Source organism: Rhea americana, unplaced genomic scaffold (assembly GCF_003343005.1).
Source record: "Rhea americana isolate MKP2758 unplaced genomic scaffold, rheAme1 scaffold_91, whole genome shotgun sequence".
Taxonomy (NCBI): domain Eukaryota; kingdom Metazoa; phylum Chordata; class Aves; order Rheiformes; family Rheidae; genus Rhea; species Rhea americana.
Genome location: NW_028187100.1, coordinates 1,125,044 through 1,151,993, shown reverse-complemented (window position 1 = coordinate 1,151,993; position 26,950 = coordinate 1,125,044). Strand labels below are relative to the sequence as shown.

The 26,950-nt window shown below is 41.4% G+C and overlaps 2 protein-coding genes across 2 annotated transcripts in view; one reads left to right on the top strand and one right to left on the bottom strand.

Annotated features, from left to right (window-relative positions):
* Positions 1-2,637: 2,637 nt before the first annotated feature.
* On the bottom strand, positions 2,638-20,255 carry LOC146584606 (poly(U)-specific endoribonuclease-B-like). The gene is made up of 8 exons (XM_085324438.1): positions 20,102-20,255; positions 19,363-19,486; positions 10,513-10,612; positions 8,580-8,676; positions 7,261-7,382; positions 7,061-7,173; positions 5,416-5,569; positions 2,638-3,046 (listed from the first exon to the last, which is right to left on the bottom strand). Exons 1-8 carry the CDS (start codon positions 20,253-20,255, stop codon positions 2,786-2,788), a joined length of 1,125 nt encoding a protein of 374 aa, XP_085180564.1. The 3' UTR covers positions 2,638-2,785.
* Positions 20,170-26,950, top strand: part of CYB5R3 (cytochrome b5 reductase 3) — a 23,462-nt gene continuing 16,681 nt past the window's right edge. The window contains exons 1-2 of the mRNA XM_085324401.1: positions 20,170-20,274; positions 25,453-25,605. Coding sequence (XP_085180527.1) covers positions 20,254-20,274; positions 25,453-25,605 — 174 coding nt within the window. The 5' untranslated portion in view covers positions 20,170-20,253. The remainder of the gene's footprint in view (positions 20,275-25,452; positions 25,606-26,950) is intronic.

Here is a 26,950-nt window from a genome sequence, read left to right as displayed (position 1 = left end):
GGTCTGGGAGGATGGTTGGACCTTTATAACAGGAGGAAGAGGATACGCGGCGATCCGCAAGGGAGAGGCAATACGCTGGGTACCAGCGCGGTGGATACGTCCTGATGTCCATCAATAATACTCACCTTAGTTCTCAAGTGTCTTTTGCAGGTCCCGTGAAGAGGAAATACGTGCTTGTGACCGGCTGATATCGCGAGAACAACGTCGTGGGAAAGAGAACAATGCCGAGTTCACAGGCAACGTCTCATGATGGTTCAAGAAACAACGGCTGTATTGTAGCATGGAGAGGGGGACTTGTGGTAGGCGAAACGGGGCGCTGYGGAASATCACGGGATGTGACGTCACGACGAGGCAGGGCTAAGACAGGAAAAGGCAGCGCGGGCGCGTATATAAGGAATTGTAACGACRCAATAAACGCCATTTGCCGCATCCTCCATATGGAGTCAGTGTGGTGTGGCCCAGGGGCGGGCGGTGTCGYGGGCTCCTGACCTCACCCTAACTCTGGGTATTGTTGCAACAGCAACAGGCTGTCAAGTCAAAGAGTGCATTTAAGAGCAAGCATGAGCTTTGGACAGCCAAAGTCACAGACACTCAGGTAATCGCTCTTCCTGGTCATTTGGGGCAGGTAACCAGTGAGTCTGTAGGTATTCAGGGATCTTTGGGCTTCTCTTTAGCAGTTTTCTTCTTGTATCATTTGATACAAATATGAATTCTTAGTCTGTACCTCTGTTTTTATTACTTGCCCCCCTCCCTCATCTCCCCTTTTGCTTAGCAGGTGTATTTGCTAATGGTTAGATAATCTACTTGCACCTTCTTTCCTATAATTTTCTGCATATGTGCAGTTCTATCTAGCTTTATTTGTTAAATCTGCTAGTTGCCTAGGCATAAACTGTAACAATTATATCACTGAAGAAAAAAAAAGAAACTCATTATCCACATCCTTATTTTATATTCTACTTTGCAAACAACATTTGCACTTCTGCAATATACACAGTCACAATTTCCGTGTAAACATCTGATCCCCTCTGGCTGAGTCACCTGCTTATACTGGTTATGTTAATATTTAGGCCTGGAGGTTTAAGCCCTTCTATAGAAGACATAATGGCAGAATTATACAGTTCTAATGTAATTATGTAAAAACAACTCTAATTACTTTCAATATAAACTGAAAATGTAACATTTCATTCTCTGACATCACCAAATGTGTGTCCTTGAAGAATTTGTACAGTTTATTTCTTGCCATTTGTTAGTACTGCTTGAACTATCACCAAGATCTGCTAATACCTCGTAACAGTATCACTCAACAGTGTTTATTTTTTCTATTAGAATGGATTTGCCAGGTTTCAGGGACGTCTTACAAGTATCTGCTGTTGCACTTTGAAAAATACAGGAGTCTAGAAACTGGTGATGCTTGTTTGGCTTCAGGTAAGTTTGTTTTACCCAAATTTCAGTAACATCACCCAATATTGGTTATTTCCCTTTTTTCTTTCTTTTTCTTTCTTTTTTTTTTTTTTACTGCTCATAATTTTGCTACTAAATAAAATATCGGTGAAGTACATCCCTTAGTCTAGGAACCTCTTTACTCGCTGCAGGGTGCTCCAGTACCCCTTTAGGGATCTCCTGATATGATATAAGATATGAGCATGTGGTGATCTGAAAGCATCAGAATGGCTGAAGCTTTTGGACAAGGAAGTTACAAGATATTCCATGGTAACAAGCCTTAGGTCCTTTTCCTTTATACCATGTTTTAGCCTTTTTGTGCTTAAACAAGGAAACTTGCTGTCATTTATATGTCAGCCTTTACCTTATGTAATAATGTATGTCGATAGGCTTTACAATTTTTGTTTTGTGTTTTTCGTTATAGTCTATAGTATTATCATCACTAATTAGGTTAGTAAGGCTCTTAACTTTAGTGTGCAAGTTGATGAAAATTATATGCAGTATTTTGGAAATGATATACTATCAGTAAATCTTCATCAGCAGGTTCCTTGATTTGTTGAAGAAACTATTGTAGCATATGAGGCACTAATCGTTGTCACAGTCTCAGAGGGACATAGCATTTGCCTGTTTCTGAGTGGGCACGAGAAAGAAAAGAATTTAATTCCATTCGTTGGGTTATTGAATTCATGTTGGAAGAACAGAGGCAGACATGTTGACATCAGAGGAAGGACACCAACCAGAATGGGAACATAACTGTCTACACTACAGACTTCTAAAGTGAGGTGAGAAAAAGCCACGTGTGTCTTCTACAAGTAGGCAAAAACCTGGGTAGTGCCAGTACAGTGATAGACTTGTGGTTGATCTTAATGATAATAATCACATCTGAATGTTTTTCCTGCATGTCCAGAGCACTGTAGTTGTAAAAATATATTTGAAACTTATGAAATGAGGAGAAAAAAAAATCTAAAGTGATTCCCCTTGTGCCAAATAAAAGTTCCTGTCTTTAAGGAAAGATATTTGAAATGCATAAATAATGTTCTCTCAAATATATAGTAGTTAACAAAAAAAAGTAGCTGTGTTCATTTTAATATGGCCTTTTAAAAAATTCTATTATCTGCTGAAGAAGTATAGTATTATAATGCATGAAGGAAAGCTGATACAAACTTATTCAAGGTTTTAATATGAGAAGAAGCATGTTTCAAAGTGGGTTACATACAGAATTGTAGCACATTATTCATTAAACACTTTATTGCAACCCAAAAATGAATGATTTATAAATTGGTACTAGAAATAAATCGCTAACTTACTCCTTCTTTAAAAAAAAAATGTTTCCTGATCACTGTCACTACAAGTCTTCATTACTAGTGCCAAGAAGTACCGGATAGGCTGTTCCAATGTGCTGCCCATGGCGACAAACTACTATCTGTAGCTCATATTCCTCTATCTTCACTGTTTCACGTACAACATTTTCTTTATGCAGCAGAAAAATGACAGTGTAAAGGGCAAATTCAAACTCAGGGCTGACACCAACAAAGGTGCTTCCAATTGGCTTTACCAAGCCCTTCCAAGTGAACTGGAGGCTCAAAACTTGGTCATCTTTGTCAGGCTGAAAGCAGAAACAAACAATGGAATAATCTCCAACAGTGTTGTGACCAGAAAGCTACAATTTTAGATTCTGGATTTTAGAAGAAATTGCAGGATTCAGTCACTCTACCATTCAGGGGTTTGTATCAAGAGTGAGCACTGGGAATGAGGGATGTAAAAGAACTGTTCTAGATGTAAGTCCACAGGTTAGACTCCTTTTAAATTTTACTGGATGTAAGTGGTTCATGTTTACGGTTCCAGGCTTTGAAAATTGTTTTATCTTTCCCACCTAAAGTAATCTTATACCTCTAAAGACAATAGATAAAAAGCAGTTTAGGCCAGTTCCCTTGCTTTTTTCCTCCATTCTTGTTCCCAAAAGATACCAAAATAGAGTAGACTCCTTCACATTGAATGCCATTACAAATGAGTTTCAGCGGGCATTTTTATAGAAGGCCAAGAAATAACTGAACTCCCAGTTCACATCGATCTTCATTGAGAAGTGTTACAGGTGAGTGTCCAACCCCACAGAACTCCTTTGACTGTCCCAATCTGGATCTCTCTCTAGCCAATTGCCACAGTGAATCTGCCTTTATCACAAGTGATCTGTGACTAGAAAATCTGAAATCTATGCTCTGGAGAGACAAAGATATAGATCTGGTTCCTTTGTGCTTCTGTGGTAGATTCAAGGACAATACCTGGAGAGGCACATGTCCCTCACCCTGCCATATTGCTGCTATGCCTGGGTCCTGTATCTTTTCCCTATCCTCTGGAGCATATGTGTTCATTTGTATCCATTAAGCTTCAGCTGTTTTGTAATTCCCTAAACACCAGCTGCTGTTAGAAATAGTTTGTGCAAAAGCAGCTGGGCTCAAGGGGATGCTAGTATTTCTTCTGCTTTTACACGTGGTCAAGAGTAGGTTCAAAGCATTTGAGCCTATAGTAGTAGTATCTGTTTGCACATGTAATAAGGAACAACAGAGAGGGCCAGCTCCTACTGGCTAGCCATTGGAAGTACCTGTGCTCCATTTGGCACTGTACCTATACCCATGTTTCATTTGTCACTGTAATGGTTCCTCACAGGCTGCTCAGCATTCACACTGGCACACTCGCAACAGTGTTGGGCACCCACATCACTGGCAGCACCCACAGCACCCAGCTCCGATGCCTGAGAGACCCACACTGCACTGGTGAGTTGGCTTCTACAGCACCTACTAGGCTGCACTGGCAAGACTCCTGGGGCCAGCACAACCTAATCATGCACAGAAGGACTTTCTAACCAGTAAGAAAATAAAACTGAAAAGGTCACCAGACATAATTTGGTATCCCATGCTTTTGCTGAGTACTAGAAAGGTCTCTAAGACTCTGTGAAAAAGGACAGAGACCCTCTTCTGCTTCCTTTAGAAGCGGTGGAATAGCACTTTTCTGCCAGGAAAAATAAAAAAACAACGATGCCCACCAATTTGTAGAGTCCCATTTGTACAGTGCCCTGGTATCTAGGCTGTTGGAGCCACCCTAAGTGGGGCAATAACAGCCCAGCCCATTGCTGTGCCGTTGGTGCAACTGAGAGGAGACAGCTAGCAGCTCAGGAGCTAACCATGCAATGCTGTCTGCTCCAGCCCCCACCAAACACTGCTGCTAAGGGGACATGGCATCTGGGGCTGGTGCATCAGCCTGTGCTCTCTTCACCCACTGCAAAATAAGCAGTAGATTCAGACAAAGCTTTCTATTTTACTTCATAAACTTGAATGCATTGTCCTAAAACAGCTTTTAAGCTTCACTTTTTAGTAGTCTGGTTCCAACCTATCAGTGCCTCATAAGTTTCAGAAATGAGATTTACAGGCCTTGGTTTGAAAGAAGGAAGCAACAGCACAGAATAAGTCTAATTCAAAAATCTCTGAAGCTGAAGAAGTCTTTTCAATAGCTTCAGCTTCCAAAGGGTGAGCTCCCAAATCTCCCAACAATAAGAATCCAACACTGTATATTGCATGAACCCCATAATCACTTGCCTCTTCAGCAAAGTACCTTTTCTAGCCTGGTCTTAGTAATTCTCAGCACAGGACCTTTGCACTGAGGCTTAAAAGGCATCTAGACTAACAGGGTTTCTGTCCAATTTCACTTAAAGATAGGGGAATCGCAAAAGAATTTTGTGTTTGAAGGACTAGTTTTGCTCTGAGCTTTTTAGCCTCAGGATATCTTGAAGGAGTCCAGAGCTGTGGACACTTGCTGCATGTGCAATAGCCACAAGTGACAGTGGGAAGAGCATGAGTGGGAGATGTCAGTGACTGAGGAAACCCAACCCTGGCTCTGCATCATAGTGACGTGGTTCATTACCACAGCTATTCTCTGTGGATCTATTTATCTTATCTGTAAAGGCACACAACTCATTCTTACCCTGTTTTTATTCTTCCGGGCAACATACCCCTTGTAGTCAATTTGGTTACGCTTTTCCTGAAAGTAAAATTGCACCCAGTTGTGCAAACCTAAGATCTGTTTGCCACGCCTTGTTTCTCCAACAAAAACATGTTCAAAACCACAGGAATCAGGTCTGCAATAAATCAAAAGAATAATAATTAGCTTTTTCTTTGTTTAGATAGTTCAGACTGGCTGAAGTAAAAGGCCAGAAGATGTGCAAACTTGCTTAGGTTAATCTATGAACAATTAGAATTTCTTTTATTTGTCAGGTTTTGTTTGGGGTTTGTTGGGTTTTCTTTCCTATTTTGCACAAAAATTGCATGAAATCTAGTCATGAAGTCTATATTTCTATTTGATGATTAAGGTTGTTAGTTAAAGTGATATTTGTATTGTTACTTATCTTGAATTTAGCAAGGTTTTCAACACTGTCTCCCATAACATCCTTATAGACAAGCTGATGAAATGTGGACTAGATAAATGCACAGTGAGGTGGGTTGAAAACTAGTTCAAATTTTGGGGTCAAAGWTTGTGATGAGTGATACAGAGTCCAGTCACTAGTTGTGTATTCCAGGAGTCAATGCTGGGGCCAATATTGTTTTAATATCATCATTACTGACATTACTGACATCATGGGACAGAGTGCATCCTCAGCATGTTGCAGAGGATGGGAGGAGTGGCTGATACACCAGAGTGTGGTACTGCCATTCAGAGGCACCTTGACAGGCTGGAGAAATGGGCTGACAGGAATCTCATGAAGTTCAGCAAAGGGAAATGCAACTGCACTTAGGGAGGAATAACCCTCTGCAGCAATATACACTAGGGGCTGACCAGTTTGAGAACAGCTTTGCAGRGAAGGACCTGGGCATCCTAGTGGACAACAAATTGGACATTATCCAGCAATGTGCCCTTGCAGCAAAGGCAGCCMATGGCCTTCTAGGCTGCATTAGGAAGAGCACAGCCAGCAGGTCAAGGGAAGTGATCCTTCCCCTCTACTCAGCACTGATGAGGCCAYATCTGGAATGCTGGGTCCATGTCTAGGCCCCAGAACAAGAAAGACATGGACTTACTGGAAGGAGTCCCACAAAAGGCCACAAAGATGATTAAGGGACCAGAGCATCTGATATATGAGGAGGGGCTGAGACAGCTGAGAGTGTTTAGCCTGGAGAAGAGCAGGCTTAGGGGGGATCTTATCAATCTGTATAGATATATGATAGAGGAGACTAAAGAAGACAAATCAGTCTGTTCTCAGTGGTGCCCAGTGACAGGATGAGTGGCAATGGGCACAAATTGAAATATAGGAAATCCCACTTAAATATATATATAAAAATATTTTTTACTGGAACGAGTCGCTCAGAGAACCAAAGTTGGAACACTCCAACCTTGCACATAATCAAATCTCAGCTGGACAAGGCCCTTACCTACTCTATCTAATCCTGCTTTGAGCAGGGAGTTTGGACTAGAGACACCCAGAAGTCTAGTGGTCTGTGCAAAAACAATGAACACGTAATTTTGGCCATATTTTGAGATGTCTTCCATTTTTGTATCTAATAGGCAGAACTCAATCTTTATTTACATAAATCAGAATAGCATGAGGATTATCAGGGGCCATATTAATCAAACATACCTGTTGCCTTCTTTTCTGGCATAGAGCTGAAACCAAATGTCATAGAGCTGAGATTTGAAATCAGTAAGGTTTGGCTCCGAYAGGTTTTTTTTAACCAGATACTGATGAGCTAGCTGGAGGTTAGATAACAAAGACATATACACTGTTTACTTTTCAATTCAGTGTTTTCAGTGACTTAAAAAATAACATCTCTTACTTACTTTCATGACTTCAGTTTCTAAGATAGCATCRAGAAAACGATTGTTTTCAGCTATTTCTTCTGGAGTCACTACTTCTGCTACACCAGTTGATGTCTCATAGTTGTCCAATAAGGAAATAAAGGCTACAGAAAAAGAAAAACTTTCAGCATGTTCATCTAGATGAACAGAACATATGTTTAATGACACCTGTGGTGCAACCATTAGACAGTTCTATCATATAAATAAGGCCATATAATATAGCAATGCCTTGACTGACCCTGGACAAAGACACTGCTCTRTACACCAAATTCTATTCTCAGCTACACTGTTAGGTGAATGGCTGGACTCAAAGCCAGATCACTGCTGCTAAAAGATACCTATAAACAACTCCCTATTGAGCTCCCCTATGGACCCAAGTGGCAGAAGCAGTAATGAGCTTCTACCAAAACAAATCACTGAACACACAGACACAGGCTTATGAACTTCAGCTATGCTGGCAGAAGACTTTGTGGGCATTACTTCAGTAGAGGAATAATGCAGCATGAATCCACATGAGACAGCTTGAGCTTGAGCTCATGACCACTAAATGGATGGGTTCATTTTCTCCTTYTGCTATGCATTCCCTCCCATCACTTTGACTGCACCAGCTCTGACACTCAGGAAACTCTGTGGGCTGATTCAGCACAGAAAGCTGACAGAAAAATACTTGAGATCCAAAACCTATATTTTCCTACCAGGTTAGTAAGTTGAATACTGGTATTCAGTGAATACCAGAGCTACCTCACTAGGGACAGGACTGTGTGGCAGAGAGGTGTCAGGGGAACAGAAGAAAATGGTTCCCCCTTATGCCAGCTCTGTGATCAGCTTAGCAACATATGTAACTCCAGCTTGAGAAATGTGAATTCATGGACGTGCTTGAAGTACAGCACTCGCAGAAATGCAAGCAGTAGCTGTAGACTCAGTGCTCTCTGAAAGGAAAAAGAAAGCTGTAAGCAAATGATGAAGGTGGAATTTGGCTTCTTTTTTAATATATGGAAGAACATCAAAGGAATAACAGAGTCTCTCATCTATTTCACTTTGTAGTGAAAGAACCTCAGAGAAATCCAGATTGTGGCTAAGGCACAAACCAATGTTCTTCCTGAGGCTGAAGCTATGGGTAATCTCCATGACCYCATCGCAGATGTTGGGGAAATTACTTTCAAATGATAGACAGCCTGAAGATCTTCACCTCCTCATCTTACCATCAAAATTATATACAATGTTATATTCCAATAAAATGCATAAAAAACAAGATAGATTCTCTATGTCATTTCCATCCTAAACAGAACAACATATCTCACTTGTAAAAGTTTTTATGCTCTTCATACGTTCTTCATTTACGTAGTGAAACAGATGTCTGGATGCACTGTCKTGGGTAGCACTGTCACCTGCTTTTCCCTAGGAAAAACATCACAATAGAACAATAACGAAGCAAAATGTACTTACAGAGAATGTACATTGACTGTCTCTATAATCAAAACAATAAGTATAATATGATCAAAATTCTTTGCTATGAATGATCATCTTAGGAACAAGAGAAGATATTACAGAAGAAGACTCAGCATCAAGAAGAMAAGACATAATCTCTGGCATTACAAGAGTTTGAAATTCCTTTGTTGACTTTTTTCAGAGATGAYTGTGATTACCCATGTGATGGCCCAGATTTTAAAAAGGCACCTTCCTGCTCTGTTCCCTTGTAATCCACAGACCCACTGCATAAAGTTTATGAGACCATAGAGAGGGGTGATAGAGGTATTGTTTCTCTCCTGAGTCCCAAGCCTGCTACCCAAGCTAAYCAGTCTAATCCTCTTCTCCTCTCTGCTACTGCTTAACCTAGCCATCTTCTGAGTAGGCTCTCTCACATTCAACCCGTTTTCTCTTTTTGGCTTCATGACCACAGCCACCCTCAGCRCCAGAGAGGAGCTGAGACAGCTCTGTGCAGGTCCAGCAGCTTTGCACACACAGATGTTCAGTTGTCTCAGGTTTTCAAAGAAAGACTTACAGTTGGCTCATGTGTAAAGGCATTTTAATCAAGGTTACAAATAAGCACTTCCAAAACAGAAAGGAGACTTTTTTCTGACAGTTTTGAAGTTCTGACTCCAAAGAGAGCATTCTCAAGGAAAGAGGGAAAAAAAGGTGAGTAGCAGTTTGTGAACATAGGCAAGGGGTAACTAGAGCGTTGTTTTAAGAAACGAGCCATATGGGAGAAGATTTGCCCAACACACATTCTGGCCAGAGGTAGGTACTCCTCTCAGGAGTTTATCGGGAATAGAAAATTGTATCTTATAATAGTAAGCAACATTGTAGTAAAGTGTGTGAGCACTTAAGTACAATATTGGATATTCAGTGACCTGCTGCAATTTTGTGGCTGCAACACACAGTCATATTTGCACCACACTGAGCCAGCAGGGAGTGAAATGGCTGCTTGTGAAATCTGATGCCTGCTTCTCCCTCACAGTTCTCTGGGAGTGACAGCAACTACCCCAAAACCCTCATCAGGAGAGACCCAGGGATCCTCTTCCCTCTGTGTCCTCCTCCAGTCCTCCAAGAATGATTTGGGACTTGCCTCATCTTTTCCCTCAGTGAAGTCATACACAAATACAAACATCCAATCCACAGCCACAGAAATATCTAGAGTGGAGAGGACCTCAGGATGTCATCAGTCCACCCTTCTGCTTAAAGCATGATCAACACTGAATTCAGACTGTATTGCTTAGGATTTTGGCCGGTTAGAGCTTGAAAACTTGCAGGAGATGGAGATTTCACAACTTCTCTGGGTAACCAGTCCATTTGCATTTGTCCCTGTTGAATTTCATGAGATTCCTTCAGCCCATTCCTCCAATTTGTTTAGGTCTACCTGAGTGGCAGCCTTGCCCTTGAGCATATTGACTGCTTTCCCCAATTTGCTGGTGGCTGAAAATTTGGAAAGGTTGCATTCCRTCCTCCAGGTCATTGATAAAGGTATTAAATAGTACAGGATGAAAGACAGACCCATGAGGGGGTACTCCACTTGTAACCAGCTTCCAGATAGAGTGTGAACCATTAACACATTCAGCCTCCTGCCTTCTCTGTACTATTCCATCTCCCAGCTGACTCTTCCTCATCAGAAAGTCCCGACCATGCCATTAATGAAAATTATGAAGCATAGGCAGCTCTTAACAGAAGGCAGTTTCATGTATGCCTTTTCCTACACCATCCTGCCCTTAATCCTTATGTTACTTAGTAATTAATTACCTGCAGTTCAATTGTGTAGTCTTTCCCAGGCATAAAGCGGTTAACATCCATATCCCACATCTCATTGAAAAGTTTAGAAAGTTCATGGTTTAAGCCCTTCCTGCCAAGAAATACATGTTGAAAAAGACATATACTGTTAGGCGTTTATGAAAGTCATTTCTAGAGTCTTTTAGTATCACTCTAACCATGTTCTGGATACTAATTTGTCATCAGGAGAGCTTTCTCTTCTCCCAACACCTTGTTGTCAGTGTTGCTGTGAAAACCATATAGCATATGGTTGATGTTAATACCTAAAGAATGCAAGYAACCTGTAAGGGAATTTGAGCCTCTTCCTTCAAGTTATTTTAGAATATATTTTAACAAAATGCCAGTTATTAAGCCTCCCTGGTGTTTTCCATGCACTGAAATAAAAATGAAGATGCTGGTGTTTCATTCAGAAGGATTCTATATACAAATCACAGCCAAGCAGAAGATTGTTATCAGCAGACAACAAGCAGCAACACTACTCAACAAAGCAGAAAGCAAAAGTTCTCTGTATGATTGCTTTTCTAGCAGCAATCTTACACACACTCTTTCTACCAAATTCCCCAATCTCAGTACTGCAGGACCCTCATAAGAGATGCTCTCCTTTGCCCATATGCATGGTTACACTAGCATAAAGCTAGATGAGTAATTAAGAGTCACTAAGATGCTAAAAACACAGAGGTTCTATACAATAAAATTCCCTTGCGCACTGATCCCAAATGCTCATACAAACCCGCATAAGCTGGTCCTTTCCTCCTTTTAATGGACTTTTATCCTGCATAATTGTGTATAGTTCTCAGAAATCTATCCATCCATTCATCAACAAGATTTAGGAAGATTTGTTACTGTGATGAACTGCCCAAGAGTAGCTCYGGTTCCAGGACATTATGTACACACTGACACACCAGATCAAGACAGAATATGGAGGAGAAGCGAGAGGAGTGGATTAGTCTTAAAATGACTGACAGTTGAATTAATCGGTTACAAAGCAGCACACGCATTGAAGCCCAGAAAAGAACCCCTGAACTTCTGCTCCAAAGCAGATGTTTTCAAGAAAAAAAGTGCAGAAAAGTTTATCAATATGGGCATTTCCCCCCCCCCTAAATTGTCATTTGAACAACTTGTCATGATTTTAACAACTAGTTTTCCTAAAATGGACCAAGGCACCTTCAGCCCAGCTGTGAACCTCCTGACTGGTAACTGTTACATCCTAKCTTTCTATTAGCTGGAGATACTGCACCCTCCAGCCAGTGGCAGATTCCATGCTGTTCAGCAGAAAGAGCAAACAAATATTGTGGTAAGTTCAGTCTCCTGATGTGGCAGCCCAGGTGTGGTTGCACAGAGAAAGCTGTGCAACAGGCAGCCAGAGAGCAAGGAGTGAAACAGTGAGTCGAACAGGCACACCCTGTTGTTGGCAGGGAAGGCACAGAACTCGTAACAGAAAAGAGGGCATTAGTCAAATGGTGGGAGATTGCTTCAGAAGCAACACAACAAGGTTTTACGTGCCTCATCCTGTACTGGACTGTGCGTCTGTCTCAGAAACTGCTGTTCTACGTGCCACGTTGATGGAAAAAAAAGTAGCAGACTGTGCCTGGAGAACTGCAACTTTGCTTTATTGAGCAATCCTTTTTCTCTGCGATGTAGCCCCTACAACCTAAGATTAAAGTGCTGAAAAAGTCCTTGAGGAATTATCACCTAAAGAAATTCACATGCCTGAGTTAAGAGTCAAACTTGGCTTCTTTATATTAATACACCAGAGRACAAACCACAGCAGCTCAAAAGCAAGAACAACATCTGATATTCAGTGTGAGGAAAGCAATCTCCTACTGAAGGGTAGGGCAGGCAACCGAAGTAACTACTTCAGCTGCCACACCTAAGTCTCCTGCAGYTGGGAATCTGAGCCATCACATACCTAAACTGTGCTGGAGGCACTGATGGTCTGTTTTTTCTCTGGCTCTGTGATACTTTGAGATTATTGTTGATGGGAAAAAATCTACAAAATCACTTGGCTTGAACAGGTATGAAATAACTGAAAGAAGGAAAAGGACTAAAAGTTCTAGTATATGGGAACCAAATGATATGTTTATTGCCTGGGTTAAACATCAATATGAAGGAAGGTTTTTGCACAGAACAACTATTTGCATAGGTCTTACAGTAGAGTAGAATGAGGCTGACATAAAGCCTATATATTTAGCCCTTGCTCAACCCCATGCTCTGCATATAAAGTAGAAGTGTGGCTTGTGGCATCACATTAGCAATACTGACTGCACAGCCTGTACAGGATACCCACTCAACTTCAGAGGGAATTAGCTGCCCAGCATATCACAGACGCAAGCAAGAGCAGCATTCTTATTTATTTTCAACTCTACCTCCACAATCTATCCTGAGTCTTGAGGATAGCAATTCCTCTTCTGAAGAGCTTACAGATCAGCACTAAACAGAAAATTGTTCTTCTCATTAGCTCAGCTGAAGTCCAAGAACAGGATCTGCAAGTTCACAGAAGACTACCAAAGATGTTTTTCAAACTTCAAATGCTGTCTGCATTCATGCTACCTTGGACTCATCTAATTTTACTGGGTCACTTTTTTCCTGCTTTCTGGATGTTTCTGCTGTCTACTCCACTGCATTGACTGATGTTATCTGTTTGAATATGTCCATGCTATGTTTAATGGAGCTTTTGTTTTGTTATCTTCAACTAAGTTATCACCCATGGGGGAGAGGTGCTGTCTATTGAAAATTCAAGGTATGTGAAATATTGGGGGGGGGGGGGATAGCTTTCTCTTTTTAGTATTTTGTACTATACTACATAGTATTCTGTATACATACATTTTAGTAGATACATATTTTGGTGAAAATTGTCTTTTCCATACAGAGAATCTGTCATTCCCTGCAATACCTCGTGCTTGTTCTTGGTTCTGGTCTGCTCTTGGCAGATTTGTGCTGTTTATGAAGGACAGTTGGGCTCTGCTTGGTCTTTCCTCCTCTACAAATGTTATGGTATATTCCATGCACTCGTGGAGACAAGCTCAAAGTATCTTTACTCAGAAGACGGTCACAGCAAGAACATACCTACGGTTTTCAGTCCTCATATTTATTTAGTAAACATTCTCCTGCTAAATGTATTCCTGCATTCAGAAAATGTGCCCATAAGACTTTAAAATCACTTGATTTTATAAAGTGAATGCCTTTTCTCTGCTTTTCCTGTGCTGGATGCTACCACAATATCATCACAGACTCTTCAGCTCCTTTTTGGTGTCCCTTTCATTTCCTTAAAGAGGAGAGAGAGTAACTGTACACATTATACCTGCAGGTTAGAATAAAGAGAAATATATTCCTGTSAAAGCAAAGAACTTTAGCAACTTACACAGTCATCTTGTAAAAACTGTTTCAGGACAGTATTTCTTTAAAAAAGGCCTGCAATGTAACCTACATATATGAGCTAAAATAACATCAAAGTGAAGAAATGCAATACTTCATGTAAATCCATGACATACAGCATTTAGGTAAAGTTTTCCTGAAAAGGAGTATTATGTATATACCTTCTGGTTTTCAATATGATTGCACTTATGACTCAAATCAAAGATCTTCATCATTAGTTACTAATTGCCTCCCTATATTGATATCACTCAGTTGTTAGATTTGTGATTTCAAATCAATCATTTTTACACATGAAGTCTGGCCAATTGGATTTTGTCCAGTTGGAGTCTTGCTCAAATTTAAGTGCACAGAACACCAGACCARTAACAAAAACCATTTACTTAGCAGTAAGTAAGAGCTGAGAAAACTTTTGGGGAGGGTCTTTGCAACAGTAACTCTGGGTTAACAGCAGAACAGCTAGAGCAAAGGAATCTCCATTGTTATTATTGTTTTCAAATGAAATGAAATACCATTTTTTCCAAGTGATTTTCTTGTACGAAACCTCCACTCTGCACAAAACAATTCCCTAACAAAATATCTTTTATTGTGATAAATCAGAAATGACTCAAGAGATGAAAAGAATCAACGGGTCAGCAGAGAATCAAGTCAGTAAGTCAAATCAAGAAAAACATATATTGCGAATGGTCACACAGAGCCCTGCAAAGATTTGATTGAGCATCTTTTCTAAAGTAAATTTATCTTCACAGGTTCTTTGAACAATATCCATTTTAAAAAAATCCTTTAATCTCAGCCTAGGGTGCAGCAGGATTTGGAAAACTCGATGAGCAAAATCTTACAAGAAGTTTTTATTCATTTAAAAAATGGTTCTAATGTGAAATATATTCACCATCTCACAGAGTTAATACAAGATATAAGAAATTCTCTTGATTTTCTTCTTTCTTATACCAGTTTGTATTTATTTTACTGACTTCAATAGTGGTTTTTTTAGTTTAAATTAGATATTTGAAAAACAAAAGAATTAATACGACTGATTTTGTAGGTGGAAATGAAAGTTGATTGTCAAGTGATAAAAGKAGAAAGTTATTCAGTAATACTCTGAAAAAATCCTGGGCAGGCAAATGATGACTAGAGAAATAATTTTACATTATCAGGTACATGTAAGCAAAATACAATCTTAGCATCATCCTATTTTAGCTAAAACAGTTTATGTTTCGGTGGTCTTTTTAGTCCTCACCAACTTTTTACATTCAAGTGAATTACTAAAGCAGAATGGAAACAAGCAGCAGGATTACTGCAATGCTGCATTTCATGTAAGCCTCTTTTACACATATTTCCMAAACCAATACATCCCTTCCCACTGTCTATGGTGTTAAAAAGAATTAACGTGATTTTCTCTTACCCATTAGCCATGCCAGGAAGAATTTTTTCTTTTAGCAAACACACTAAGCAGAGAAAACACAACCTGAAGCTCAGAAGTCCTTTGGTAGTTCAACAAATGGAGTTGCCTCTGTCTTACACTCCACTTGCCCACTTAGGACTGTCACTCAGTTGACAGGCAGGGCAAAAAGGCAATAAAGAAGCAGGAGGTGCTAAATCCCACAGTAAAACATGGCAAGTAATGACTGTACCATGTGTCATGCCTCTGTCAGCAGAGACGTACTAATTCTAGGAAGTCAGAGCCACGTCCACCAGTCTCATTTGGCGTCTTATCATTGTAGGCAATCAGTACAAGAAAGAATATAGAAGGATATGGTGGAGCTGGCTTCATTCCCACATATGTTTTCTATGTGAATTTGAGATCCTTGTACAAACTTTAGATCCTTGTACAAACTTTGTGTCATTACTTCTGGATTTATGTTGGATTATTTATTAATAGAGTTTAGATCCCTACATGGATTTTAGACCCCAAGAAAAAGCACTTCAAATCTGAAAGCATTGACTGAAATGGACAGGCTATTCCAGTGTTACTGTTTTATACACAGTTATATTTTGGCAATGGAAGGGAGACTGATAATAAATCAGGGATCTAGGAAATCATAGGTAGGAAGAAAAATAAAAAACCTTGTGCTTTTGTACTTGCAGCTGAAATTGYTAGTTGGGATCTTTTAAGCATTAGGAGGCATTACAACCACGAAATGTTTTACAAATGCAGCACTGCATTGGAAGCAAGTGGTGGCAGGTGCTTGTAAGTACAGGTACTCTCTGCAGTGTAATAAATTGTAACTATTTGTTCATTGTTTAGAAGGAGGTTTTACAACAATCAGGGTTGAGACATGGTGTCAGACAAATAAATTATGGTAAGCACAAAAGCTTATATGACCCCTTGTGGAACTAGTGTCGGGGCCCTAGCTATCTTACAGGACTATGAAGAGCTGAAGTAAGCAACAAGCTGCTCAGAGGTTTGGAAGGTAAAAGGATAAAGAAAAGATAAGCAGGCGCCTGTAACTTTCTCACAGAACAGCATCCCAAAAAGGGAGTCAACACAACAGATAAGCAAACCCCTGTGATCACTCACAAGGAGACAAACCAAAATAAAGAGACAAAAGAAGACCACGGCCTTCCTCTCCACGACCACCAGAGAGCTTCAGACGACCCCCCCAGCAACTCACACATGCGCGGGACGCACCGGGAGATTACAACGCAGACTATAAGGGGGGGACCGTGTGTGAAGGAGGCGCGCGCCGTTGGCGGAGCTGAGACTCCCCGGCCGCCCAGCGCTGTTTTGCTTGTGGCTGCTTACTTAATTAAATAAATTGTTCACATGATTTAACAAACTCKCTGTATGAAYTAACCTTCAAGAGAGTAACTTAYGACAYGCAGTACCTTTCCTGGGATGCATGCCTTCATTTTGTGGTGAAATTAACCCTTCAGGTTTAAAAGCTTATTTTTGTTTGATCAATTCTTTTTGAATTTCCTTCCTCATATTAATTCCTGAAGACATAGCTTTAGGTTTTGGACTCTATACATACAGAAGCAAAAATGTTTTGATGTTAGGCTTTTATTTACATAAATGGTTCTGTACTTATGATCCATGTACCCTATCAAAGAAACACATTCGAGACAAACAAAGCTCCAGGTTTGTAGTGAAGATGTCTGCCACATGGAATTGCATGTGGGACTGGACATGTAGTTAGCTCACTTAACACACTGAAAAATGAAGCTTTGTTTTAATACTGGCAAGAGAAAATAATGTATCTCAAAATTCAAAATCTTTAATTTTAACAGAAGCTTTTCTTTACAATTTTTTATTATCATTTAATGCTGTTGTGGGCAAGCAAGATAAACCAAAAAATATAGTGCCTGTGTTTATCATCTAAATGCAAGAAGTCTTTTTCCTAGGCTTTAATTTAAAATACATAAGTCAGTGAACATATTCCTTCTATAACAAAGTCTTAAAAGACTTAAAAAAGTCTTTAATCACATTAGTGGAAAGAGAGTTTGGAAGCCTAGGGAATTTTATGTTACAAGCAGCATCTCCATTTGAACCAAACTTGCACTCAGATCTCTCGCAAAACTTCTGTCCTGTGGTTTAACTGTTGAGCTAAGAAAATCTTAAGGATCCCAAAGAACATAAAAGGCTCCCTTTGCCAGCAGAAACGAAGAGCTGATCAAAGGCTAATGAAAACAATGCAGAACCCGTGTCATTCCCAGCTCTAACACAAACAGTCACATTAAGAAAACCTGGATGTTCAGAGAATGGTTTTGCTAACACTACGTGTTGACCTCCTCTGCTAAAGAAACCAGGCAATGTTTTGTTAAACTCCTTCCACAGGACAGGCAAACACATCTGTGGGGATCAAAACACTGTTTTTTTGTTTGTTGTGGACAAACTGAGGTATGTCTTCCCCTGCTTTTTGTTCTGCTTTTCTGGAATGAGGGAAGGTGGAAAAGATGTGTGGTCATCTAACTCACATTTGAATGGCTCTTCCAAAAAGGCATAGGGCAACAGACTTGCAGAAGATGCTCTGTTTAACAAAATTGCTGATCAGCCATTAGGTACAAAGCTTTGCCATGGTCAAGGATCAAAGAAACCTTGTGAATAAAGCCTGTTTCTAAAGAATGTAAGCAGGCCYATGCTGCTTCCAAGAGTGAGTTTCTGGCCTAAGTATTTTGCTTTTCTAACTAAGGTGATCAATAGAGGAATGCTGGTTTGTTTTAGAGAAACTCTCCTCTTTTGTCAGTCACCTAAGCTTCCCTGAAAAAGGACAGTGCTCATTCAGAAGTAATTTAAACTTCTTTTGTGGATCCACAGAAGGTGAGCAAGGACACTGCCATTTACTGGCTTTCTGAACCAAAGCAGGCAGGATTCAGACATGCCTAGAGGGCCCACACAGGCTGGTTGGTCAGGGCTACTTGGGGAGACTGAGACTGGCATCGAGAATAAACTCTGCACATCCACAGACGGCTGAATCCATTCCCCAGAGATGCTCAAGCAGGCCCTTGGTTCACCTTTTGTGTGTGGATACAAGGAAGAGAGAAATGAGAAATGAACTTCCTGAGAAATGAACTTCGCTGGAAATTTCCACCAGGGATTTGGCTCTAGCCTTCAAGTCTCCCCAAGCTGTTCTCCTAAGCAAGCTTCCCTGTAGAGGTGTCCAGGTAACTGCTTTCTGCTGGCCTTCCAGCACAGCTGTACATTGCTGAAACCAGGGTGACGCTGAACAGCACCAGAGGCACACTCCAGGCAAGTCTCAAGCTGCAGCCTCACCTCAAAGAGTCACTCCCACCACGCTTCATGTTCCCAGTGCCCGCCCAGTCTCCTACTTATCTCCCCAGTTTTCTAAGCCTCATGTTCTCAAAGAGAAACATTAAGAGAGGATTACACAGCCAGGTCTGTTTTGTCATAGAAATGCCAGAAATAAATAACTTAGGCCTGCAGCTAAGTGCCATTACTTAGAGCCTTCCCATTTCCTTGCAGTGATGCGACCCGTTTACCTTCAGTTTCTTCTGTAGACCTGCTTTCACTTACCAGTGCTAATTCCCAGACTTGATGGGTAAGTCATGGCTGATTTATGACTGTTCTCATGACCACATTAGCCACCTGGGCAGACAGCAAATCTGTGGAGAAACCAAACCCTGGGAGAAAGCAGATGCAAGGGCATGCAGATGGCTCAGTACTCCAGTATGAGCTGAGTGGCCGGGGCAGGACAAAGGTGCTTCTTTTTATTGTTTTTTAATCTTAATATTAGGACTATCAAATATAGGCTTGTTTGTTTAGGAGAAGCTATATCTAAGAATCAGCATTGCCCATTTACTGTAAGTTACAACATATTAAACAACTTGTGGCATTTTATCTTTAGCACAGATATAAAGCTGTATTTGCTTACTAGTCATTAATTTGCGTACATCACTGTAAACCAAAATTTTCCTAAGTCTGGTTGAAGCATCTACCCTTATTCCAAAGTTGCTTTTGTACTCTTCAGATATACATCAGCACTAATGACTTACTCTGAATTACAGGCAGGGGTTGATGTTATTTTAAGTGTAAGCAGGGGAAGTTGACCCTTAAGAGATTTGCATGATACATATGGATTGTTTTGCTGTGATGTTGGTAACCAGAAGCTATCCTCTTCTTATCCTGAAAGGATAGAGAGAYTTTGTTAAAAAATAAAGATATATATTAAGTAGAACACTTGTTTTTCCTACCATTACTTTTTGTTGTTAGTAATGTGCAAGACAGTTGTATTAATACACTATGATAGTACAATAAGGACAAACTCACAGAAGTGGCTTAGCTAGTRAAAACTATACCTTTATTTGTTCATTTTTGGGTACAGACAAGCATATCAGATAAACATCCAAAGCGGATAAATGAAGCCATGCTTAGAGGACCGTTTTGTTGCTGTCATTTCCACAAATTTCCCATGATGGTATTTTCAGACATCATGACGCAGCGCTTCAGTCAGCCGGCATAAATAAATTAACCGTCACGCAACCGCGATCCCGGCCGCGCTGACGAGGCGCCGCGCAGGGCTCGGGCGCCCTCTGGCGGGCGCCCCCCCTCCAAGCTGCCGGTCGGGGCGGGGGATGGAGCAGGAGCGGCAACTGGTAACGCCTGCAACGGCCRGGCCCGCCCCCGGAAAGGCAGGCAGGCAGTCGCACCTCCCCCCAGCCTCCACGGTCCGGCGGCGCCGAACCGCGCCTCGGGCGCCGCCAACGGCCGTCGCCAACGRCCATCCCCACCCGCCAACGGCCTCCGCCGCCCGCCAGAGGGCGAGCGCTGCGCGGCGCTGATTGGCGCGGCGCGGGGCCACGTGACGCGGCGGGCGTTGCGGGGCCGCGCCGCGGGGCAGGGCGGGTCGCGCTGCGCCGCTCTTCCGCTTCTCGCAGGGGTCCGACATGGGGGCGCGGCTCAGCACGGTGAGGGGCCCGGACCGGGCCGGGGAGGGGGTCGGGGCGTGCGACCAGCTAGCCGGCCGGGCAGCGCGAGCTCTCTCCTCCTCAGACTTCCTACGCCCGGGCGGCGGGAGGGCGGGGGTTGCTGGGCGACGGGAGAGAGGCTGGGCGGCCGTCACGGGCCAGGCCGCGGGTAACGGTCGGCGCCGGCCGCGGGTAACGGTCGGTCCCGGGTGGCGCTGGCGGGAGGGGGAGCGTCAGCCATGCGCAGCTCGTGGCCCCGGTGGGATCAGCACTGGGGAAATGCAGCTGTTGTAAGCCTCTCCGCCAAGCTGCGGGCGCCGGTGTTCACATTTCAGGTGTCGSGGTGGGCACGCCTGCAGCTGTGCCATCACCAACTCCTTGGAGGCAGTGATCGTCGACCCATTCTGCGTTTAGGTTGCCGGTCATGGGTTATTAAACAAACCTTTGYACCAAAGGCAGGGTCCAGATCCTGCCTACTGTGGGGCCAGTGCTTGATGCTGGCTTTTGACAGCAGRCATTTAAGATCCCAGCTTCCATAATTCTGTTTTCTCACTACTGTCAGTGCTGCCCAGACTCTCTGCAGCTAGAAATCGGGCTTTTAAATCTCTTTGCCATTGAAAAGTCATGTTCCAGCTTCTTCCATAAAGGCTACTTTGAGCATAGYTAAGGCCTTTAGTTTATTCACTGAGGCCTAAATGTGGGTGGGAAGAGAACCATGGCATTTTGCTGTGATTCGTGTGTGTACGTGTGTATATACAAATATTTGTATACACACTCACATATGTRTAATATAACTGCACTGTGGATCCCAAAAGTAGACAGGAATGCCTGTGAGTTTTTTAGTAGCATCTCTGAATTTCTGCGCTGTTGCAGCTGTTAAGGTTTTTCTGTAAAATAAAGGTCATTCAAACAGGTTACAGATTGAGATTACTGGTATATTTGATGCTTATATACTGATAATCTAGGAAGGAAAAAAGAAAGTATTTGTTTTAATAGCTCCTTAAATACGCTAACAATAGGGTAGTTTTCTGATATTCTTGTTGCTGACCCCTATAGGCCTTGGTATTTGTGCATATATGAACGCTGAATGCTCTGGTGTATAGAATAGTAGTGTTTGTGTTGGTTGCTGTGGTGTGCATGTTCAGGGATTTTTTTTTCTTTTTACTCAATTCTGTGAACAATTCGTTTCAGTATCCAAACCGAAGGCTTTAAAAATATTAGCCTTGCAGCTGCTGTTGTGGTAGAGATCTCTTTCAGAATCATACTGTCTAAGAGAGAGATTTGTGRGTCTAACTTTAGCATGCATCATTACCCTTTTTAAGCAGCTTCCTAACATATCATCTTGTTCCTCTGATCCACCTGCTTAAACAGTTCTGGCCGTAGGTTCATGAGAGGAACAGGATGGAGGTGGGAGCAAGATATACTAATTTGGTATATAGCTGCTTATTAAATTACTTAAAAGGGGGTGAGGTAGGTGAGAAAGCTACAGAAGTAGAGGAATGTCCAACTCTTAATCCTTTTATCATCTTCAAAAATGAATGAGAAGAMCGTTTAATCAAGGTTACTTGAAGATTGGGTCTGCATGAAGAAGTAGGAGAGAGGGTACTGGAGCTGAGGGTACAGGTTTTCTTTGCAAGGAAGCATTTGTTTTGTTTGTTTGCAGAGCAGTTGGTGGAATATCCTGCCATAAGCTTACACAATTTACAGTGCTTTCTGATTGGTATGTTGCCCCTTTCTTGAGATATTCTTGGATTTCAATTAATGCTGGCTGTAAAATGCATTTCCCAAGGGATATAATTCCAAACATTTAACTATGTTTTACTCACCACGCCTCAGTGGGAAGGGCTGGCAATCTCAATACCATGGTTTCTCTTCTTTTTCCGGCCTTTTTTTGTTTTCCCATTGCAGTCAGTTTCCATTAGTAAAAATTCCAATTCTATTATTAATTTTGTAATCTGTGTTAGCAAAGCTTTGTGCCATTGGAAACTATGAATCACCAGATCTTCATTTAGTGACTGCTGGACTTATCAGGAGCCAGTCACTCTGCTGTGGCTGCTRGCTCTGTTGTAAATTAATGCAGCTTCTGTGACTGCAGTGCAATTATTTTCATAGGTTTCTTGATATACCCTGTGATAAGAGAATACAGAGCATTATTAACTCTGCACGTATATTTCTTAGCAAGTACAAGTTGTTTTTTTTTTTTTTGAAATCTTTTAACTTGTAATTCTTATTTTTCTGCCTGCAAGATGACAACACAGCTCTTTTATTCCTTATTCAGAATGTATCTGTATTAGTAGGCGTGTAGTTCCTTTCGAGGCTAAATTCCATGGCACTCTTGCATTAAATTACGGTGAATAACAGATTGTCTTCTGTTAAGTTAATGCTGTGTTAGAAGAGTATATCAAAGTTAAACTTCACYAGATCACAAAATCTGTTTCAATAGAAAATTGCTTCAAAAAATGATGGTTATGCACCTCTGAGGAAGGAGATAGTTGTTTAGTAAATGACACATAATAATGGCAGTTTGCATATGACAGCCGATGACCCAAAGGTTATTTGCAAGGGTGGGAGAAAAGATTTTTCTCTGCTTACAGTTGGAGAAGGTGATTTACAGAGATGGTGTGTGCAACTCTACTCTCCTGCCTTCCTTACCCTCTGTCAGCAAGCACATTCATACTGGAGTTGGGACAGAGCTTGTTTCTTAATTCCCAATATCAGCTGCTRGATCACAGATACTTTTTTGCTCATTTAGGATGGCCACCTCTTTAAATAAAACTGTTTTAACATATTAATATCACGTTTGAAACATTGTGGACTCAGTTTACTGTCTCCACCAGATCTTAGTTACCTGTTGCAATTCTCATTAAATAACTTATTTGTTATTCTGTCACTTCCTTTTACTCATTTTTATCATACTGTGAGATGTCTCTCTTGCCCTCTTTTTCCCTCCTTTTTCTGTCTCTGTAACAAAAGTTCTTACCACAGCTGCTCTAATCTGATGATTTTGCAGGAATTAGAGAATAACATTCTTGTAAACTTCAGCTTTTTCAGGATCAAGTTGTGGTGTTCCGGCAGCATCTGCAACTAAAGGAGAAAAATGCAGTATGTGTGTATGACATAGTGTGCTTTCAAGCTAYCTAGTGATGATATCTTTCAAATCTGTACAACTGCATTTTGAGAAGAAAGAATTTATGCTCTCCCATTTTTTTCTATTAAAAAATTACTTTGTCAGAATTTTAATAATAATGCAGGACATTTTTCATAGCTTCCTGTCAGGCTGATGCATTATTTAACAGCCGTGTCACACACAGAAATACGATTCTAAAATAGTGGTCAGGTCACTTTAAAACAAAATAAAAGTGGAAGCAGACCAGACATCCCTCTGAACTCTTTTCAAAAATCAGTAAATGCAATGTATGCCATTTAAGAAGTTTGTGAATTTTGAATTTTCAATCTCCTCTTTTTCTCTCCATAGGTATTATGGAAAAATGCTACACTAATGCTGTTTTTCCACTCTCCTATGTGAGAGTAAAATGTTGAATAATAGATTAGAGTTGGAGAGGATTTTTTTTCAGGAAGTGATAGTTCAGTTTATTCTCCTGTCTTAAGATAGGATCAAGTTTACCTAAAGCATTTCTGACAAGTGTTCATCCAACTTGTTCTTCAAAACTACTACAAAAGGTGATTTCTTAGGCTSTTACTGTACTTGGCTAACTTGGCAAGCGAAGTATGCCTGGGAGCAGGCGCCTTTAGCTAAGTGCTGGTTTGGTAGCGTCTGCACTTGAGGCCTGCAGGTGAGAGATACTCAGCTCCCTGGACACCCTGCARGCCTGAACAAAGTGCATGTGGTATTGGGTCATGTTCAGAAGGCCAGGTAGGTGGTGCATGTCCTGCGCCTGGGGAGGAATAACTCCCTGCACCATTATACACTGGGAGCTGACRAGCTGGAAAGCAGCTTTGCAGAGAAGGACCTGGAGGTCTAGGTGGACAAGTTGATCACGAGTCAGCAATTCACTCTCATGGCAAAGAAGGCCAGCAGTATTCTAGGCTGCATTAGGAAAAATGTTGCCCGCAGGTTGAAGAAGATGATTCTTCCCATCTGCTCAGCACTACTGAGGCTGTATCTTGACTGCTGGGTCCATGTCTAGACTCCACAGTACAAGACAGTACTATGAATCARCTTACTGGAGCGAGTCCCACAAAAGGCCACAAAGATGACTAAGGGATTGGAACATCTGTCACACAAGGAGAGGCTGAGAGAGCTGGGAGTGTTTAGCCCAGAGAAGAGCAGGCTCAGGGGGATCTTACTAATGCATTTAAATATTTGAAGGGAGAGCATAAAGAGATGGGGCCAGACTTTCTTCACTGGTGTCCGGTGACAGGACAGGAGGCACAAACTGAAACACAGGAGGTTCTGTCTGAATCTGTGGAAAAAACTTGCTGTGAGGTTGACTAAGCACTGGAGCAGGTTGTCCAGAGAGGTTATGGACTCTCCATCTTTGGAGATATTCAAAACCTAGCTGGACACAGTCTTGGACAACCTGCAGTAATTGACTTTGTTCTGAACAGAGAGGTCGAACCAGATCTCCAGAGTCCCCTTGCAGCCTCTACTAGTCTGTGATTCTGTCTCTCTCCTTCTGTCTCCCCACCTCCAGCTGTCATGCAGCAGCATGGTCTCTTCTGTACTTTCCTGAGTGTGTGAATCTCTCAGAACTACGTAGCCCACACATTAGGCCTTACTGCTGGCTGGTGGTGTAGAGTTGGGGAGGCTTTGGTTGGGAAGACTGGTACAGTATGTGGGTAGAACCTACTCCTGTGCTTTGGGGCTTGAACCTGGGCCTTCTAGATGCCAGGGGTGAAGTCTGCCCTCAAGTGGGTATAAAAAAGGCAGACTACAATGGCTGCATTTGACGAGTGTTGTGACATGACAGGTCAAAAGCAACACGTGCTAAAAGTTACAACTCGGGAGTAACTCCATATGCTTGTAAGACAAAGTTAATGTTATGCTAACTGGCATTTTTTTAATACTTCCGCTTCCTGCTCATATTATTAGCGCACAGAAACATAGTTCTCTTTTGAGCTGTTAGATCTGCCATGTCTGATCATGTCATACTAGTTCTTTCCTCCTTTCCTTTTTGTGCAAACAACGGTGATAATGTTTTTCTTGTATTGCTACAGTTGGGTTCGGTAGTGACATACCCATTATGGATAGTGACATACCCATTATGGATAGTCTGCAGGACCTTCCTGAAATTTTTCAGGAATCCCCATCCTCCAATTACTCTGAAGGATCCTGAAGTGAAGTATGCATTGAGGCTGATTGATAAAGAGGTAAGTCCATGTACAGTGCTGAGTGTGTAAACACTACTCCATGAATACTGTAAGATGTTTATAGCTTCCTAAATCTTGGGTAATGTTGCAGCAGATCTGTGATTTACTGGAGACTATAGATGCGTTGAAGGCTACTGAGTTTGGTTTCTAGTGAAATCATGCAAATGTTTAGGTTTTAAGGAAATAAATTATTTATAAATGCTCCTTGCCTAATATAACTGAGTGTTGCAGTGCACATTCCTGCAAACCAGTTTGGTTCCAAACAAGTGAGAGTGGAGAACACTGCTTTAGAAATGATTAAACTAGTTAGCAGTTTCTGTCATGTGTGGCTCAGGCAGTAGAGTACATCAGCAAAAATTCCTAAAATCTGTACTACTGGATTGGTTACAAGGCAGAAATCACGTTCTCGGGCAGAGCAGGCAGTTCTCGTGATCAATAGCATTCAGCACAGTAGCTGCTAGAAGTATGGTGATAGTGATTCCYGTTACTGAATGTTTGTACTCTGATGCATTATAGAAAAAATCTTTAAGCAATGTAGTCCCAGCAGCAGCTGAGCTCTCTCAGCTTCTACTTTTCCCTAAGTGGAAGGTGTTCTGTATCGCCTAGAAATGCTCAGCCCTACATCCAGTTTTTAGAGGAAAGCCTCAGCGCTTCCATTGGTGCATCTCARTATCAAAAGTTGATGACTCAACTATGTGAAGGGAATCAAACCCCCAAGAATTGAAAACTTCAGATTTCTCTTCAATAAAATGAACATCAAAAGTATCAGATTGTTATCTTGGCTTTTAAGTGTGAAGTTATACCTGAGAACATCTGTAATGTTGGTTCTTTAACCACATAGATTTTAAATTTTTGCATAGGTGAGGCTAGTCAAAAAATTTTCAGAATTATTTTTATAAAAAGGACTTCAGARCGGAAAAGAGCTTTCTTCAAAGTATACGGAAAGCATTGACAGTTTTGCTTTTTGTTCTGTCTGTCAAAGAAACAATTACCTTGATTATGAACTCTGGTTTCTTGGGAACTGAAAGCTTCCCTATGGCTTGGGCTGGGCTTCTTTACTGGATTTACTTCCCCCGCRTGCTGCAATAATGCTGTTACTATGTACTCCCCGTCTCCTCCTGAAGTCTGTTGCATACAGTGTTGACAGATGCAATCTGCTTGGCCTACAAAAGGGAATGAAGCTTGAGGTATTGCACATGCCTCAGAGTCAAACTACTTGAAGTTTTCTGATGTACTAGTTCATAATAGAAAACGAATCACACTGATTTTTTTTTGCTAAATATTGGTTTTTCTCACTGTCCTCTACTGCTATTTTATGAACACTTTYTATCTTGGGATGGAGGAA